The sequence below is a fragment of the Accipiter gentilis genome, chromosome 9 (assembly GCF_929443795.1).
Source record: "Accipiter gentilis chromosome 9, bAccGen1.1, whole genome shotgun sequence".
NCBI classification, from domain to species: Eukaryota; Metazoa; Chordata; class Aves; order Accipitriformes; family Accipitridae; genus Astur; species Astur gentilis.
In genome coordinates, this window is record NC_064888.1 from 27985629 (window position 1) to 27999414 (window position 13786).

At 66.4% G+C, this 13786-nt stretch overlaps 3 protein-coding genes across 7 annotated transcripts in view; all 3 read left to right on the forward strand.

Moving 5' to 3' along the window:
* The window catches only part of HPSE2 (heparanase 2 (inactive)), a 113659-nt gene extending 112694 nt beyond the window's left edge, over positions 1–965 (forward strand). Inside the window, exon 12 of the mRNA XM_049810782.1 lies at positions 51–965. Within this exon, the coding sequence (XP_049666739.1) occupies positions 51–216 (166 nt within the window). The 3' untranslated portion in view covers positions 217–965. The remainder of the gene's footprint in view (positions 1–50) is intronic.
* Positions 966–1241: 276 nt separating this feature from the next.
* HPS1 (HPS1 biogenesis of lysosomal organelles complex 3 subunit 1) lies at positions 1242–7959 on the forward strand. Of its 5 annotated transcripts, XM_049810815.1 has the most exons (19): positions 1242–1421; positions 1510–1647; positions 1715–1857; positions 2086–2194; positions 2395–2555; positions 2638–2740; positions 2845–2952; positions 3041–3113; positions 3223–3290; positions 3888–4055; positions 4130–4306; positions 4378–4445; positions 4580–4702; positions 4806–4870; positions 5065–5210; positions 5307–5420; positions 5560–5642; positions 5901–6100; positions 7942–7959. In XM_049810815.1, exons 1-18 carry the CDS (start codon positions 1323–1325, stop codon positions 6061–6063), a joined length of 2109 nt encoding a protein of 702 aa, XP_049666772.1. In that variant the 5' UTR covers positions 1242–1322; the 3' UTR covers positions 6064–6100; positions 7942–7959. The 5 variants fall into 5 exon arrangements, with proteins under 5 accessions (XP_049666772.1, XP_049666771.1, XP_049666774.1 ...); XM_049810814.1 differs by lacking the exon at positions 7942–7959 and having other exon boundaries at positions 5901–6114; XM_049810817.1 differs by lacking the exon at positions 7942–7959 and having other exon boundaries at positions 3044–3113; positions 5901–6114.
* Positions 7322–12119, forward strand: PYROXD2 (pyridine nucleotide-disulphide oxidoreductase domain 2). Its single transcript, XM_049810813.1, has 16 exons — positions 7322–7501; positions 7942–7961; positions 8194–8287; positions 8368–8441; positions 8553–8699; positions 8843–8996; positions 9225–9286; positions 9398–9495; positions 9917–10058; positions 10150–10284; positions 10386–10458; positions 10569–10725; positions 10860–11014; positions 11176–11282; positions 11389–11509; positions 11728–12119. Exons 1-16 carry the CDS (start codon positions 7324–7326, stop codon positions 11796–11798), a joined length of 1788 nt encoding a protein of 595 aa, XP_049666770.1. The 5' UTR covers positions 7322–7323; the 3' UTR covers positions 11799–12119.
* Positions 12120–13786: the final 1667 nt, after the last annotated feature.

Consider the following 13786-nt stretch of genomic DNA (forward strand, 5'->3'; position numbering starts at 1 on the left):
TGCCACCCCGTCCTCGATGCCACCACCCTCACCCTCTCCTGGTCCCGCAGGTTGGTCCAGCTCAACGGGCAGCCACTGGCCATGGTGGACGACGGGACCCTGCCCGAGCTAAAGCCTCGTCCCCTGCGGGCCGGCCGCACCCTGGTCATCCCCCCGCTGACCATGAGCTTCTACGTGGTGAAGAACGTGAACGCGCTGGCCTGCCGGTACCGATAGCCCACGGCCCAGAACGGACCCGCCGGCCCCGCTTCTGCCCCCACGCCCTCCCCGGGACACGCTGCCTCCTCGGCAGCCCGCACGGCCTCGCAGCAGGGCCCGCATCGGGCAGGCGCCGCGCCATGCCCTCGTCCTCACACCCTGGATGCCCTCCGGCTTGGCACCCTCTCCCGCCCCGCGACCGCAGAGCTCCGCTTGGCCCTGGCCACCATCCCGCCAGTGCGGTGCGACGGCGAACTGGCAGGGCCTGCCGCGATCCGTCCCACAAGCTGCGAGAAGCACCCGGGGTCCGGTGCCCGCCGGCTGCTGGGGAGGGCTGGGGTGCGGAGGCCGGGGCTGGGCACCCTCCCCGGCCCCCCCAAGTCCCGCTGCCCCTCAGGGTGACCCCTCCCGCAGCCGGGTCCCCCTTTCCTCTGCGCCTTCTCGGGCGACGGCCAGCGCTGCCGGTGCAGCAAGCGCATGGAAGCAGCTCCCTCTGCTGCCGCCGGGCTGCCGCCAGCCCGGCCGGGACCGACGCGGGGATGCCGCGGGCAGGGCGGGCCGGGAGAAGGGGCGCCGGGGTCCGCCCCGGGGCGGTGCTCGAGGGTCCGCCGCTGGAAATGTTGATAATTAAATTATACGGCCCGAGGCGGGGCGGAGCGGCGGGAGGCGGGACCGGCGGTCAGTCCCGGCGGCCGCCGGGCCGTGAGTGTGTTCTGCCCGGGAGAGGGGCGGTGTGGCGGGCGGGAGCAGCCGGGGCGCGCCGAGGCGCTACCGGAGGTGTAAATAAAGTTGGGCTGTCAACCGCGCCGGCGTCTTCTGTCCGCCACGGGCCGGGAGCGGGGCAGGACCGGGGCCGGGGGCCGGGGGCCGGGGGCCGGGAACCGGGGGCCGGGGACCGGGGATCGGGGATCGGGACCGGGACCGGGACCCGCGGTCCGGGGCGGGCAGGGTGCCGGCAGGGTGCCGCGGTGCAGGGCCGCGCCGGGCCGCCGGGGGCGCTGCGCGCGTGGGCGCGGCGGTCACGCGCGGCGGAGCAGGAAGCGGCGCGGGGCGGGCGGAGCCGCGCGGTCCCGGTGCCCCCCGCTGCCGCCGCCGATCGCTGCTGCCGCGGGTCGGGCCGGGCCATGCGCTGCGTCCTGATCGCCAGCACCGCGGCCGAGCTGCTCTTCTACTGGGCCGATGCCGCCTTCCTCCGCCGGCTGCGGCCGCCCCACGCCGGGCAGGTGGGGCGGGAGGGGGCGGCGCGGGTGCGGGTGCGGGGAGGGGGTGCGCGGTCGTGCGTGGGCGCTGACCCGGGAGCGTGTGCCCCAGGGCCCGGCGCTGGAGGACAGCCTCAACACCCTCTTCGCCCCCCTCATCATCTCCTGCGCCGCACTGCTGGAGAAGCTCGCCGACACCTACACCTGCTTCGCGACCGAGCGCGGGCGGCACCTCCACGTCCTGCACATGGTAGGGCCGGGACCGGGGACCGGGGTGCCCCGGCTGGCCCCCACCTGACCCCGCTCGCCGGTTGCAGTTTGGGGACTGCCTGTACATCGCGGTGAACGGCGACGGGACGGAGAGCGAGGACGACCTGCGCCGGACGCTGTTCGTGCTGCGGCGCTTGGTGGAGGCTCACTGCGGCCTCGTCACCCTCGACTCCCACCTCATCCGCAAGGAGTGAGCGGGCACCGCCGGCTGGCACGGGCTGGCACGCCGGGGTGCCAGGGCAGCTGCCAAGCGGTGCCTTCGTGCAGCCCCGGGGGGGTGGGAGTGGGTGTCTCCAAGCTGGGACCCCCCTTTGCAGCAGGACCCCCTGCCTGCTGGGCTGCAGCTGGGTTTTGGGGTGCCCGTCCCACCCGGGGAGGTGGTGGCTGGCTCTCAGCTCTCACGCTCTGGCCGTTGCAGGTTGCGGCCGGCCGATTCGGAGCAGCGGGAGCGTGTCTGGAGCCTATTGCGGGGCCTGCTGGAGACCTACAGCCGCCTGCGGGAGGAGGACCAGAGCTTTGTGGTGGAGGTACCGTGCCCCGGGGTGTCCCTCGCCTTCAGGGCATCCCAGGGATGTGAGGCTGCGTGGAGTCCCGGGATGTGGGGAAAGGTGCTGGGCTGGGGACTTTGGGGCAGCTCCCTGGAGCTGTGGAAGCTCAGACCTGCCCCTGGGGCTGCGTGGCTGGGTCTGGGGGGACTCAGCAGCCTTCCCCCCAACCTGCACCCCAGGCTGTGGAGCGGCTGATCCATCCTCAGCTGTGTGAGCAGTGCATCGAGTTCCTGGAGCGGCAGGTGGTGCAGTACATCAACACCAGCCCTGAGCGTGGCGGCGATGAGGTGGGCCATGCCTTCCTTCTGGTGCACACCAAGCTGCTGGCCTTCTACTCCAGGTGCGCCCGTCCCCGTCCCCGCCGCCCTCCCCAGGGCAGCCGCTCACCCTCCTGGATGACCCTTCCCTTCTCTGGCCCACAGCCGCAATGCCAGCTCCATCCGCCCTGCCGACCTGCTCGTCCTCATCCTCCTGGTGCAGGACCTGTACCCAAGCCAGAGCACCGAGGAGGAGCTCGGCCCCCAGGTGCTCCAGAGTTGGGGGGGGGGGGGGGGGGCAGCAGGTTGGGGTGCCCCTGCAGGATGATGCCTTGGTGGCCAGGGCTTGATTTTTTTCTTCCCTCTTTTCAGAAGGCCGCGGTAGGGAAGCTGTTGCCTCAGGGACCCAAGAGAAGTGAGAGCATCCCCATGAGTGGCCCTGGCTCCCATGGAGCTGCAGAGAAGGACTCAGATGATCAGGTGAGTCCCTGGGATCGGGAGCTGCCGAGTGGGACTCTGGCTGGGCTGCCTGCATCGCTCCCATTGCTCACCCAGCCATTCTCGCCAGCAGGACACAGATGATCTCTCTGCGCCCGAAGTCTACTACACGCCTCAGCCCTCACCGGGCAGGCACAGCACGGGTGAGTGCCCAGCCAGGCAGCAGCCCTGCCCTGTGCCCCCCAGCCCTGCGGAGGCTTCGGGGCTGCGTGGGGAGCTGGCAGGGAGGGCGACCTGCTGTCCTCCCTGCAGGCAGCGAGAGCTGGTCGGAGGGCGCTGAGATGCTGGGCACTGGGGAGGCAGACAGTGCAGATGTCCAGGTGAGCAAGGGGTCCTGCAGTCCCTCCCAGCTCCGCACCTCCTCAGCCTGTCCTGGTGCTCTTTGCGGTCTCTGGTCCTCGTAACTCATCCCTCGCTGTGCTGCGGCTATGGGTGCCCCAGGCTCTAGGACTGGGGATGTGCCCTGTGTCCCCCATGTTGTGCATGACTGTGACAGCTCTGACCACCTTCTCTGAGACATTCTTTACAGTCTCCCTGTCCAGAGCTGTCAGCACAGAGGGGCCAGGGCTGCCTCAGAGCAGTCTGGTGTCTCCCTCTGCTGCCTCTGGGCTTTCTGGGCTGCTTCCCTGACGGATGCCGCAGAGCCTCACACACTCTGCAACCAAGTGCTAGCCTCAGCATAAGGCATTTGCAACCTCTGTCTTTGCAAGCAGCTTCCCCTCTATCTGCTGCTCTTTTGGGGTCTCTGGGCACTTTCCCCACTGCTGATCTTTTGCCACGTGGCCCCTCCAGCTTCTTCAGTTCATTTGTGCCTGGGTGCAGCTTTCAGGGCATTGCTGTGTCCCTCCAGAGCATCCTGGGTTGGTGCAGGCTGTCTCATCCCCGTGGGGGGCTGAGGGTCTCCCATCTTTCCCCAGATGGCAGAGGACTTGCTCCAGACTTTGGGGCCTCTAGTACCTGAAGCTTCAAACCCCAGAAGGATCTTCCTGGATGCCAACCTGCGGGAGGGTTACTGCCCCTTGCTGCCGCACACCATGCACTGCCTCCCGCTCTGGCCGGGCATCTCCCTCGTCCTCCTGACCAAGGTGAGCTGCCTCTAAGGTGAGGGAAGCGATGCCGGGTTCAGTCCTGGCTGACCCACCTCTCCCTTCCCTGGCAGGGCCCCACGACCCAGGTGGCTGTCACCTTGTACCAGCTGCTGGATGGTTTCCTGGTGCTGGAGAGGAAGCTGGAAGAGGGGCCGGAGGTGGGAGCCCCACGCTCCTACCCGTTCCTGGCTGAGCTGCGGCAGCGGATGGACAAGTTTGTGAAGAAGCTGAGCGGGCAGGACATCCAGGTGGGAGTGTGGATGCGAGGACCCTGTCCTGCTGTCTCCGCAGCCTGACACTGAGCCCTCTCTCTCTCTAGTTGCAGAACACCTGGGCAGACTTCAAGAACAAGATATTTTCCCGGAGCGAGCCTGGGAGCTCCCTGGAGTGAGTATGGGGTGGCCAGGGAAAGTCTCCAGGGCAGGCAGGGACCTTTCCTAGCCTGGGGGGCGGCACAGCTGTCTCTATGGCACTGGGGACCCAGGGGCCAAACTCGGCACCGTCTGTGTCTCCCGGCTCAGGCTGCTGCAGGCAGTGGCCAACGTGAAGCGGCAGCTCTGCTCTGTGTATCGCCAGCTCTTCCTGGCCTCCACCAGCCACAGCCTGTCCCAGGGGCTGCGGGACCGTGCCCAGAAGCTGATGAGGTGAGTGCATGGGGGTGGCCGGCATCCCCGGGGGTGCTGCCCCACACTCAGCTGTCGTGGGTCTTAGGGGGTCCCGGCCTCTTACCACGCCTCTTCTCGTCAGGGAGAAGCTACTGGACTGGCGGGACTTTCTGCTGGTGAAGAGCAGGCGCAATATCACCATGGTGTCATACCCATCCCTGCAGCTGGGAACCCAGCCCAGTGAGGAGAGGTCCCCAAGGGGGTAGCAGAGGTGGGAGTGGGGCCCTGTCCCCCCCGCAATGGGTTTAAGGGGAGAAGTGTGGTGGGTGAAGGCGGTTTCCCCAAGGCTTGGGCTGTCCTGGAAGGGTACCAAAGTTGTTGGACACCCTTAACCCATCCCACATACCTGGAGGACTTTCCTGGCCTGGTGCACTTCATCTATGTGGACCGCACAGCTGGGCAGATGATGGCACCATCGCTCAGCCTGACAGAGAAGTCCAGCTCAGAGCTGGGGAAGGGCCCCCTGGCCACCTTCATCAAGAAGAAGGTACTGCTTGTGGGGCTAGAGGTGGGATGGTGATCACAGGAGTGGGTGACAGTTGGAGGGTTTTCTGCTCAGGCTTCAGGTGCCCCTTTCCCTCAGGTCTGGTCCCTGATCGCGTTGGCCCGGCGATACCTGCAGAAGGGCTACACAACGCTCGTCCTGCAGGATGGCGACTACTGCTGCTCCTACTTCCTCTGGTTTGAGAACGAGCTGGTACGTGGGGCCAGGAAGGGGCTGAGCCGCTCTCCCCTGGCACCTTTTAGGGGCAGAGAACAGGGCTGTAGACGCAGCCGGCTCCAGCTCCTCAGCTATCCCTTCCTTGCTCCTGTCCTCTGCTGTCATCTCTCCCCAGGGCTACAAGCTGGAAGTGATGGAGGTGCCAGTTCTCTCTGATGATTCTGCTCCCATTGGGATGCTGGCAGGAGACTACTACAGGTGAGCAGCCCCCAGCCCTGCGGTTTGGCACGAGGGTCCCGGTGAGTGATGCTGTCCTTGCTGGGATGTCGCTGCAGGGCGGTACCAGTGCTGTGGTGTCACCGGGGTTGCACCAGCCCATATCCCCAGCCTGTTGCCATGGTCCTGCCAGTGGATGGGCGCTGTGTCCTTGCCATGAACTTTCTAGGAGGAAGGTGGTTAGAAAGAGGGTGCCAGTCTGCGCTGTGTCTGTCAAGCCCCCTGTCTTCTTCTCCCCAGGAAGCTGCTGCGCTACTACAGCAAGAACCACCAGGCAGAGGTGGTGAAGTGCTACGAGCTGCTGACCGTGCACCTGGGCATCATCCCCTCTGAGCTCGTGGTCCAGCAGGCCTGCGACCTGGCCCGGCGTCTCTGGGAGCCCTCCCGCATCCCCCTGCTCTGACCTGCCTCCAGCCACCTCGGGGCCGGGATTAAAGCGGGTGTGTGGGTGTTCCCGGCGCCTGGGCTGCTTTCTCGGTGTCTGTGCGTCCTCGGCTGTGGCTGCAGGCAGCCACAGGCAGCCTTCCTGTTCTCCAGCCCGGCTGGGGCTGGCACTGCCTGCCTCCCCGCTCCTCACGGGCTTCGCTGGCACCCAGCAGCCTCCAGGGACAGGCGGAGAGTGGGGCTGAGAGGTTGCTGGCAGATCACCATCTCGCTGAAAAGCGCGTTTCCAAAGCAGAATTTATAGCATTGGCTTAGCATCACCGCCAGGCTTTGGCCGGAGAACAAAATGGTGTAGCCAAACCTGTGTAGAGGAATGGCTGGGGGTGTGTGCCCCTTCCCCCTCATCCCCAAATGGCAGCTGTGGGGCCCTCGGGGGCTTGGCAGGCACTGGGGAGGTGCACCCTGTCCTGCACACCCTTCCCTGCACCCGGGCTCCCAGCCACCAGTCAGCCACAGGGCTGAGCTTAGCTGTGAGCAGGGGGTAAAGCTGAAGCAGCTTATGGGTTTCCCAGGCACATTTGCATGTGCAAACCCCCCTGGGCACAGCTGGGAATGGGGCCAGCCCAGAGGGACTCCGGTCCCCGCTGCCCCTTGTTGCTCCGTGCCACTCGCTGGGGCTGGGGACGACGGTTCAGGGAGCACTGGACCACAGCAGGGCCTTTGCCCCGTCCTGCTGGGCAGGAATTTGCCCTGCCGAACAACAGCACTGAGTTTGGGGCCAAGCTCATCCTCAAGCTGCCCCTTTTCCCACTGCTCTCGGGGCTGTGCTTGGGCCTTGCATGCTTGAGGGGAGCCAAGCTCCTGTCCTGCAGTGTTTGTTGGCCCATCACCCCAGCCATGTGCCCCTGGGTCCTCCTTGGAGCAGAACAGGGGCTGGGGGGACTCTCAGGCCCTGCCTGCCTGCCCAGCACCTTCCTGGGGTACAGGCTGGGGAGCACCTGGCAGTCTGCTGAGCACCAGGCAGGATCTGACCCTGTCGCCTTCTCAGAACGGGCTGGTCTCCAGCCCCACTGCAAGCCCCCAGCAGCACTCTGCCAGGGTGACCGCCTTGATGTGGGCAGCACCAGCAGGGCAGTGCTTGGTGTGTGCCCGCATGTCCTGGGACACAGTGTCCGGCCCTGCGCCAAGGCGTCCCCTGCCTTGGCCCCCCCCTGCCCGGAAGCTCTGGGAAAAGTTCCGCCACAAAAGCAAAGTCCAGGCTGCCAGGTGCAGGGCAGCCATGGCCAGGCACTGCGGGGTGAGGGCAGCTGGGCTCTGGGCAAGACTGGGCACGGGCTGCCCTTCCCACTGTCTGTGGGGCTGGCATCTGTCCCTGGGGCTGTCGGCAGCACGGCTGGCCCATGCCGGGGCAGCAGACCAGCTGCAGCGGGAGTACGACGCGGTGGTGATCGGGGCAGGTAACGCAAGGCGAGGGAGCCAGTGCTGGGCTGCAGGGAGCTAGCAGGGACCCCCAGGTGCCCTTCCCCCGGGGCAGGCGGAGGGGCTGGTGGCCAGTTGGGGACCACAGAGGTGCTGGGCACGTTGCAGACCCCTGGCATGCTCCTTGTGCCAGGGAGGATACAGGACTCTGGCACGGCCAGGCACACGTTGCAGCCCCCCAGCGTGCAGGGCACAGCTGGCGCATCTGCCTTGGGCACCTCTTTCCCCCCTCCCCTGCGTTGTTAGGGCCAGGCCTGTAGGGCCAGGGGAGGATGCTCCCTGTCACCTCTATCCCCGTGTCCAGAACCCTGTTATCTGGGGGGGTTGTGGCAGCCCTGCGCCCCAGGTGTGGCAGGGTGCTCTGTGTTGTGGGACTGCCCTGACGCTGGGCTCTGCTCACCTCCCTCTCTCCTTGCAGGGCACAACGGGCTGGTGGCAGTGAGTACCAAGAGCAGGGTGCTGTCTCCTCTATCCCAAGGGGACAGTGGGGAACCCGTGAGGGTCTGTGCTGTGGGCAAGGGAGGGTCTTGGTGGGCTGGGGGATCCCACAGGGCTGTGGGGAGTGGGGCCCTCCCTGGTGAGGGGGGCACCACGTGCAAAAGGGTGCTCAGGGGGATGAAGATACCTTCCACCTGTATGGATGGGCAGCGTGATGCCGTGCTCCCCGCAGGCTGCCTACCTGCAGCAGGCAGGGGTGCGCACAGCCGTGCTGGAGAAACGCCACGTGCTGGGCGGCGCGGCTGTCACGGAGGAGATCGTGCCAGGTACCCCTGCACGACCCTTGCCCCCCCTGCCCCTGGCCAGCCCTGGGCACGGGCACCCCTCACTGTCCCACGTCTTCCAGGCTTCAAGTTCTCCCGGGCGTCATACCTGCTCAGCCTGCTGCGGCCGCAGATCTACACCGAGCTGGAGCTGCAGGTACCGGCACCCATCCCTCGCCGGGCTGACGGCCCCTCCCGGCGTGCTGACAGGGTGAGCCTGCTGCCAAGCTGTCCCTGCAGGGTGGGTCCTGCCATCCTTGTCTTGCAGCGGCACGGTCTGAGGGTGCTCCCGCGGGACCCCTACTCCTTCACCCCGCTCCTGGAGGACAGGAGCCCCCCCCGCTCCCTCCTTCTGGGACACAACATGGCCCAGACCCAGCAGCAGATCGCTCAATTCTCCCAGAAGGATGCCCAGGTACCACCGGGGCATGCACCCAGCATGGCAAAGCTCCCAAGGGGCTGCCCTGCCCACGGAGTGGCAGGGATGCTCCTGGGTGGAGTATCCATTGCACCCACTGTGGCGCAGTCCCTGTTGTCCCCCCTCTATCCCCTTTTCAGGCTTACCCTGAGTACGAAGCGTTCATGGGGGGCTTGGTGTCGGCCCTCGACCCGCTGCTGGATGCCCCGCCAGTGGATACAGCTGCTCTGGGGCAGGGCTCCCTGCTCCAGCGGCTCAGGGCCCTGCGAGCCCTCCAACCCCTGCTGCAGGCAGGTACGTCTGGGATGCCAAATGGCAAAGGGTATTTGCCTGCACCTGGGGCAGGCAATGCAGAGCTGCCCCTTCCCAGGACACAGGCTTCTCAGGAGCACCAGCTGGGCTGGTAGGCTCTGGCAGGCTTGCCCACCTTGGTCCCACCACCTGACCCCCAAAACCCAGCCAGGCATGGGCAGCTGGCCCTGGCACAGCCATGCAGGTCTCACACCTCTTCTCCATCCCCAGGGCTGGCACTGGGGCAGCAGCTGCCCCGCTATTACGAGGTGCTCACAGCCCCCATCTCCAAGGTGAGTGCCAGCAGTAGTGGTGTGGAGCCACCGGCTGCCTCACTGCCTGCCTGCAAGGGCACCGCGGCAGCCCCCCACCCTGAGCCTCGTGCTCTTTTTCTCCTGGGCCAGATCCTGGATCGATGGTTTGAGTCGGAGCCCCTGAAGGCAACACTGGCTACTGATGCGGTGATTGGAGCCATGGCCAGCCCCCACACCCCTGGCAGCGGGTGAGGGTCCCTATCCCTGGGGCTCATGGCTGCACTGTCCCCTCATGCTATCCTCTGTGCCAAGAGCTCCTTGGTTCTGCTGCGCCCCAGTACCCCATGCCCTGCCCCACTGCTTCTCCCTCCTGCCACCTGCTCGGCATTGCCGGGGTGGCCCAGGGGTTGGGGCTGGGCAAGGGGCTGCCCCGCATCACTGCTATGTGTGTCTCCTGAGTGGTCCCCACCTGCCCCTTTGCTGTTTGGACACCTTGGTCCCCAGGTTGGGCCAAGTCCTGGCTGCTGGGTGCTCCCTGTAACTAAGTTGGCATCCTATGAGCTGGCATGGTCCCATATATGGGGGCCGTGGCACCACCCTCACTATGCCCATGCAGGTGGCAGACCCGTCCCCTTGGCCAGAGGCTAACCTGTGGTCCTGCCACCGCAGGTACGTGCTGTTGCACCATGTGATGGGTGAGCTGGAGGGACAGCGGGGGGCCTGGGGCTACGTGGCTGGTGGGATGGGGGCCCTGTCCCAAGCCATCGCCCGTGCAGCAGCTGCCTGGGGAGCCCACATCTTTGCTGAGAAGGTACGGGGTGTCTGGGTGCAGGGAGCTGCCTGGCTGGCCTGCAGGCAGCGGGGATGCTCTTGGTGAAGTCCCGTCCCCTCCACTTGCCCAGGCGGTGTGCCACGTGCTGCTGGGCAGGGACGGGCGGGCACAGGGCGTCACGCTGCAGGACGGGACGGAGGTGAGGAGCAAACTGGTGCTGTCCAACGCCTCCCCCCAAATCACCTTCCTGGAGCTCATCCCCCAGGTACAGGGCATGTGGGGCTGGTAGGGACTTGGTGTGGCAGCGTGCCCCCAGCTGCAGTGCCCCCTCACAGCCAGCCTCTGCACCGGCATCTCCCACCCCAGGAGCAGCTGCCGAAGGATTTTGTCCAGCAGATCCAGCAGGTTGACACGCGCTCCCCTGTCACCAAGATCAACGGTAGGTACTGGTGGGGCCACCTCCGTCGCCATCCCTGCTGGAGGGACACTGGCACCGGGCTCAGCAAGAGGCGGCACCCTGCTTCCCCTGTTCCCCCCTCCTGTGCCCAGTGGCGGTGGATCGGCTGCCCAGCTTCCTGGCTGCCCCCAATGCCCGTGACGGCCAGCCCCTGCCCCACCACCAGTGCTCCATCCATCTCAACTGTGAGGGCACCCACCTCCTGCACCAGGCTTTCACGGAGGCCACCCACGGGCACCCCTCCAGCAGGTAGGAGCCTGCACTGGCACACCTCAGTGCCCTGGGGAAAGGGTAGGGCAGCCACAGTGAGTGGTGCTGCAGGAAGAGGTTTGGGGTGGCTGGGTCTCCCCTCTGCCCGCCCAGCTGATGCTCTGCTCCCCCAGGCCCATGATCGAGCTCTGCATCCCCTCAGCGCTGGACCCAGGGCTGGCCCCAAGGGGCTGCCACGTCGTGTCCCTCTTCACCCAGTACACCCCCTCTGTGCTGGCGGGTGGGCGGCCCTGGGACGAGCAGGCCAGAAATGCATACGCAGACACGGGTATGTAATGCGTATGCGGATGTGGGTACGTAACGCATACACGGACGCAGGTAACACCAGGAGCGCTGGTCCCTGCCTGTGGGCAAAGCCACCCTAGAGGTGCTCAGGGGCAGCCAACATGTCCCCCCAAGCTGCCGGCCAGTCCCTCCATCCTCCTCTAGTGTTTGACTGCATAGAAGCCTATGCCCCGGGATTCAAGGCATCCGTCATCGGCAGGGACATCCTGACACCACCAGACCTGGAGAGGATCTTCGGGCTGCCTGGCGGGGTGGGTACCATGCAGGCTCAGCTCTGAGCATCACTCTGGTGCCAGTACTGGTGGGCACACAGCCCTGGGCCAGGCACAGCCAGCTTACACAGAGCTCTGCTTGCAGAACATCTTCCACGGAGGGATGTCTCTGGACCAGCTGTACTTTGCCCGTCCGGTACCATCCTACTCAGGCTACCGGTCCCCAATTCCCGGCTTGTACCTGTGTGGAAGTGGAGCCCACCCTGGTGAGCAGGGCTGGGAGCCAGAACCCTCCTAGGGGGCTGCAGGAGGAGGGCAGGAGCATGTGGAAGAGGTGCAAGGGCAGCATGGGGTGGGGGAGTGTCCACTCCCCTCTCTGCCCTCGCATGGGCAGGGACGTGGGGCAGCTGCACTGATGCAGCCCTGGGCCCCATCTCCTGGGGCTGGAGCTGCCCACCCCTCCCCCAATTCTGCTCTCTTGCAGGAGGAGGAGTGATGGGAGCAGCAGGACGTAATGCTGCCCGGGTGGCCCTCCAGGACTTCAGGCGCCTGTGATGGCAGTGGTGACACTGACTTCACCTATGCAGGGTTGTGGCTGCAGCAAGCAGTGTTGATCCCATGCAGAGCCCTGCCCGTCCCCAACTTGCTTCCCAGGCGCCACAGGGCAGCAGTGTCCCCTAAGAGCTGGGGTGTGCAGGCTGGCAGGGTCCCTTGTGCTCCCAGTTGCTACTGTCACCTTGCACACTGGGCTGCTCCCAGCCTGCCGCAGCCCAGCCTTGCCTGGGCGGCTCCTGGGCACGGGGCAGCCATGACAAGTCTTGCTCAGCCCCTGCCTGCGCCTATGGAAATAAACCCTAGCAAGGTATCCGTCTTTGAGCACTCTCGCTGTGGTTTTTCAGCTCTTCTTGCAGCTCCTAACGTGCTGGCATGGGGGGGCTGCACTGTGGCTGGTGATGCAGCCCTGGGGGAGCTGCCAGAGGGGACAGGCATGTCCCAGAGCAGCGACTGGGGACAACCAGCCTCTCGCCCTCTCCTCCGCTTACTGATGCGGGCTCAGGTGCAGGCAGAGCTATTTGGCTGGGGGCACCCAGCCCCGGGCTCTCCTGGACCACTCCGAGGTGCCTAGGACAAGCAGGGAACCAGGGAGCTGCCCGAGACCTGCTTTGCTACCTGGAGCCCTCGGTGTCTGTGCATACAGCAGCCAGTCACCCAGCAGCTCAGAGACTGCAGGAGCCAGGACCGGCCGCTGCCCCCCTGTGCCCCACACACACACACCCCCCCCCCACTCGTGCCAGGAGCTGCCGCACGTGTTCTGGCCCCATTCCTCCATCCCCAGGGCAGACGCTCCGTGCAGCCCAGCGGCTCTGGCTGGCCACCCCTCAGCCGGCGGCAGGCCCGGGGTGTGCCCCTCTCCCGGGCTGCTGCCGGGAGCCGCTCGCTGAAGATTACAGAGCTCACATCCTCTCCCTGCCCTCTTCCTCCCTCGGACAATGCTCCCGATTCAGCCACCCGCCTCGCCTCCCACCGGGCCCTAAATACGGTGCTGCCAGGCTGAGCTGTTGCACCTGAGCTGGCTGAATCAATATTGACCGGCCAGGAATAGTCCCGCAGCCCTCTGAGAATAGCCCCGCACGCCTCCCCCCCGCTGCCCACAGCTTCCCGCGCACGGGGCTGCCCTGCTGCCGGCAAAGGTATTTTTAGCTGCTGTCGTTGTTGGCTGCTGGGGGCTGCAGGTGCTGGCACCCAGTGAGCCCCGAGGGGTGGGCAGCGAGGGGGATGACAGCAAGGGGGGGCACCTCCAGCCTACCACGGTCACGCTGAGCAGCGGGACACAGTGCCCCCACTACTGCGGGTTAAGGCTGGCAGGTCCCAGGGGTGGGAGAGCCCACCGGACCCCCCCCGCTGCCCTCCTCCTGCTGCCCCCAGGAGCAGAGGCAGAGCTGGGAGTGGGACCCAGCACCAGCCTGCCCTGCGCCCCTGCCAGCATCTGCCTTGGGGTGGGCTCAGGGGTGCTCCTGGCCTCACACTTGGGTAATTGAGTTCCAAAACGTCGAGACACGAATGAGTCACGGGCTCCACTGCTGGCCCCAGCCCTGCCCTTCCCCAGGGCTTTCTGTGGCCCCCATTTCTGTTGGCCAGGGACCCCCATCCCAGGAGAGGTTCCAGCGTATGCCCTGAGCCCGGCTGGGGCATAAAACTGGGATGAGGGTGCCCTGCAAGGGGGGTCCCAGGGCTGTGCACCCCTGCACGCCCGGGGGTGCTGGAGGCTCCGGCGGGACGTGGCGATGAGCTCACACGCTATTCTCGGACGTGTTGATCCTGGCTCCTCCTGGCAGGAACCAGCTGCTTCGGCACATTCCTGGCCGGCCCTTGGCCACAGAGAGGGCACAGGGCTTCCTGTTTTTCCCCGTCCCACGGTGTGGCACGGCGGGGCGGGTGGGCAGCGGAGTGCCCCAGGGACTGGCAGCACCCCAAGCCAGAGGTTGCTGTCGGGGCAGGTCGGGGGGGGGATGGACGGGCATCCTCCATCTCCATGTTCCATG

What these genes read in the sequence shown, in the direction of transcription:
- HPS1 (XM_049810815.1), top strand. Translation starts at nt 1,323, where the DNA reads ATGCGCTGCGTCCTGATCGCCAGCACCGCGGCCGAGCTGCTCTTCTAC. An exon ending in CCCTCGTCCTCCTGACCAAG is followed by an intron (nt 4,056 to 4,129) that starts GTGAGCTGCCTC and finishes CTTCCCTGGCAG; the next exon opens with GGCCCCACGACCCAGGTGGC. An exon ending in TGAGCGGGCAGGACATCCAG is followed by an intron (nt 4,307 to 4,377) that starts GTGGGAGTGTGG and finishes CTCTCTCTCTAG; the next exon opens with TTGCAGAACACCTGGGCAGA.
- PYROXD2 (XM_049810813.1), top strand. Translation starts at nt 7,324, where the DNA reads ATGGCCAGGCACTGCGGGGTGAGGGCAGCTGGGCTCTGGGCAAGACTG. An exon ending in TCACAGCCCCCATCTCCAAG is followed by an intron (nt 9,287 to 9,397) that starts GTGAGTGCCAGC and finishes CTCCTGGGCCAG; the next exon opens with ATCCTGGATCGATGGTTTGA. An exon ending in CCCTGTCACCAAGATCAACG is followed by an intron (nt 10,459 to 10,568) that starts GTAGGTACTGGT and finishes TCCTGTGCCCAG; the next exon opens with TGGCGGTGGATCGGCTGCCC.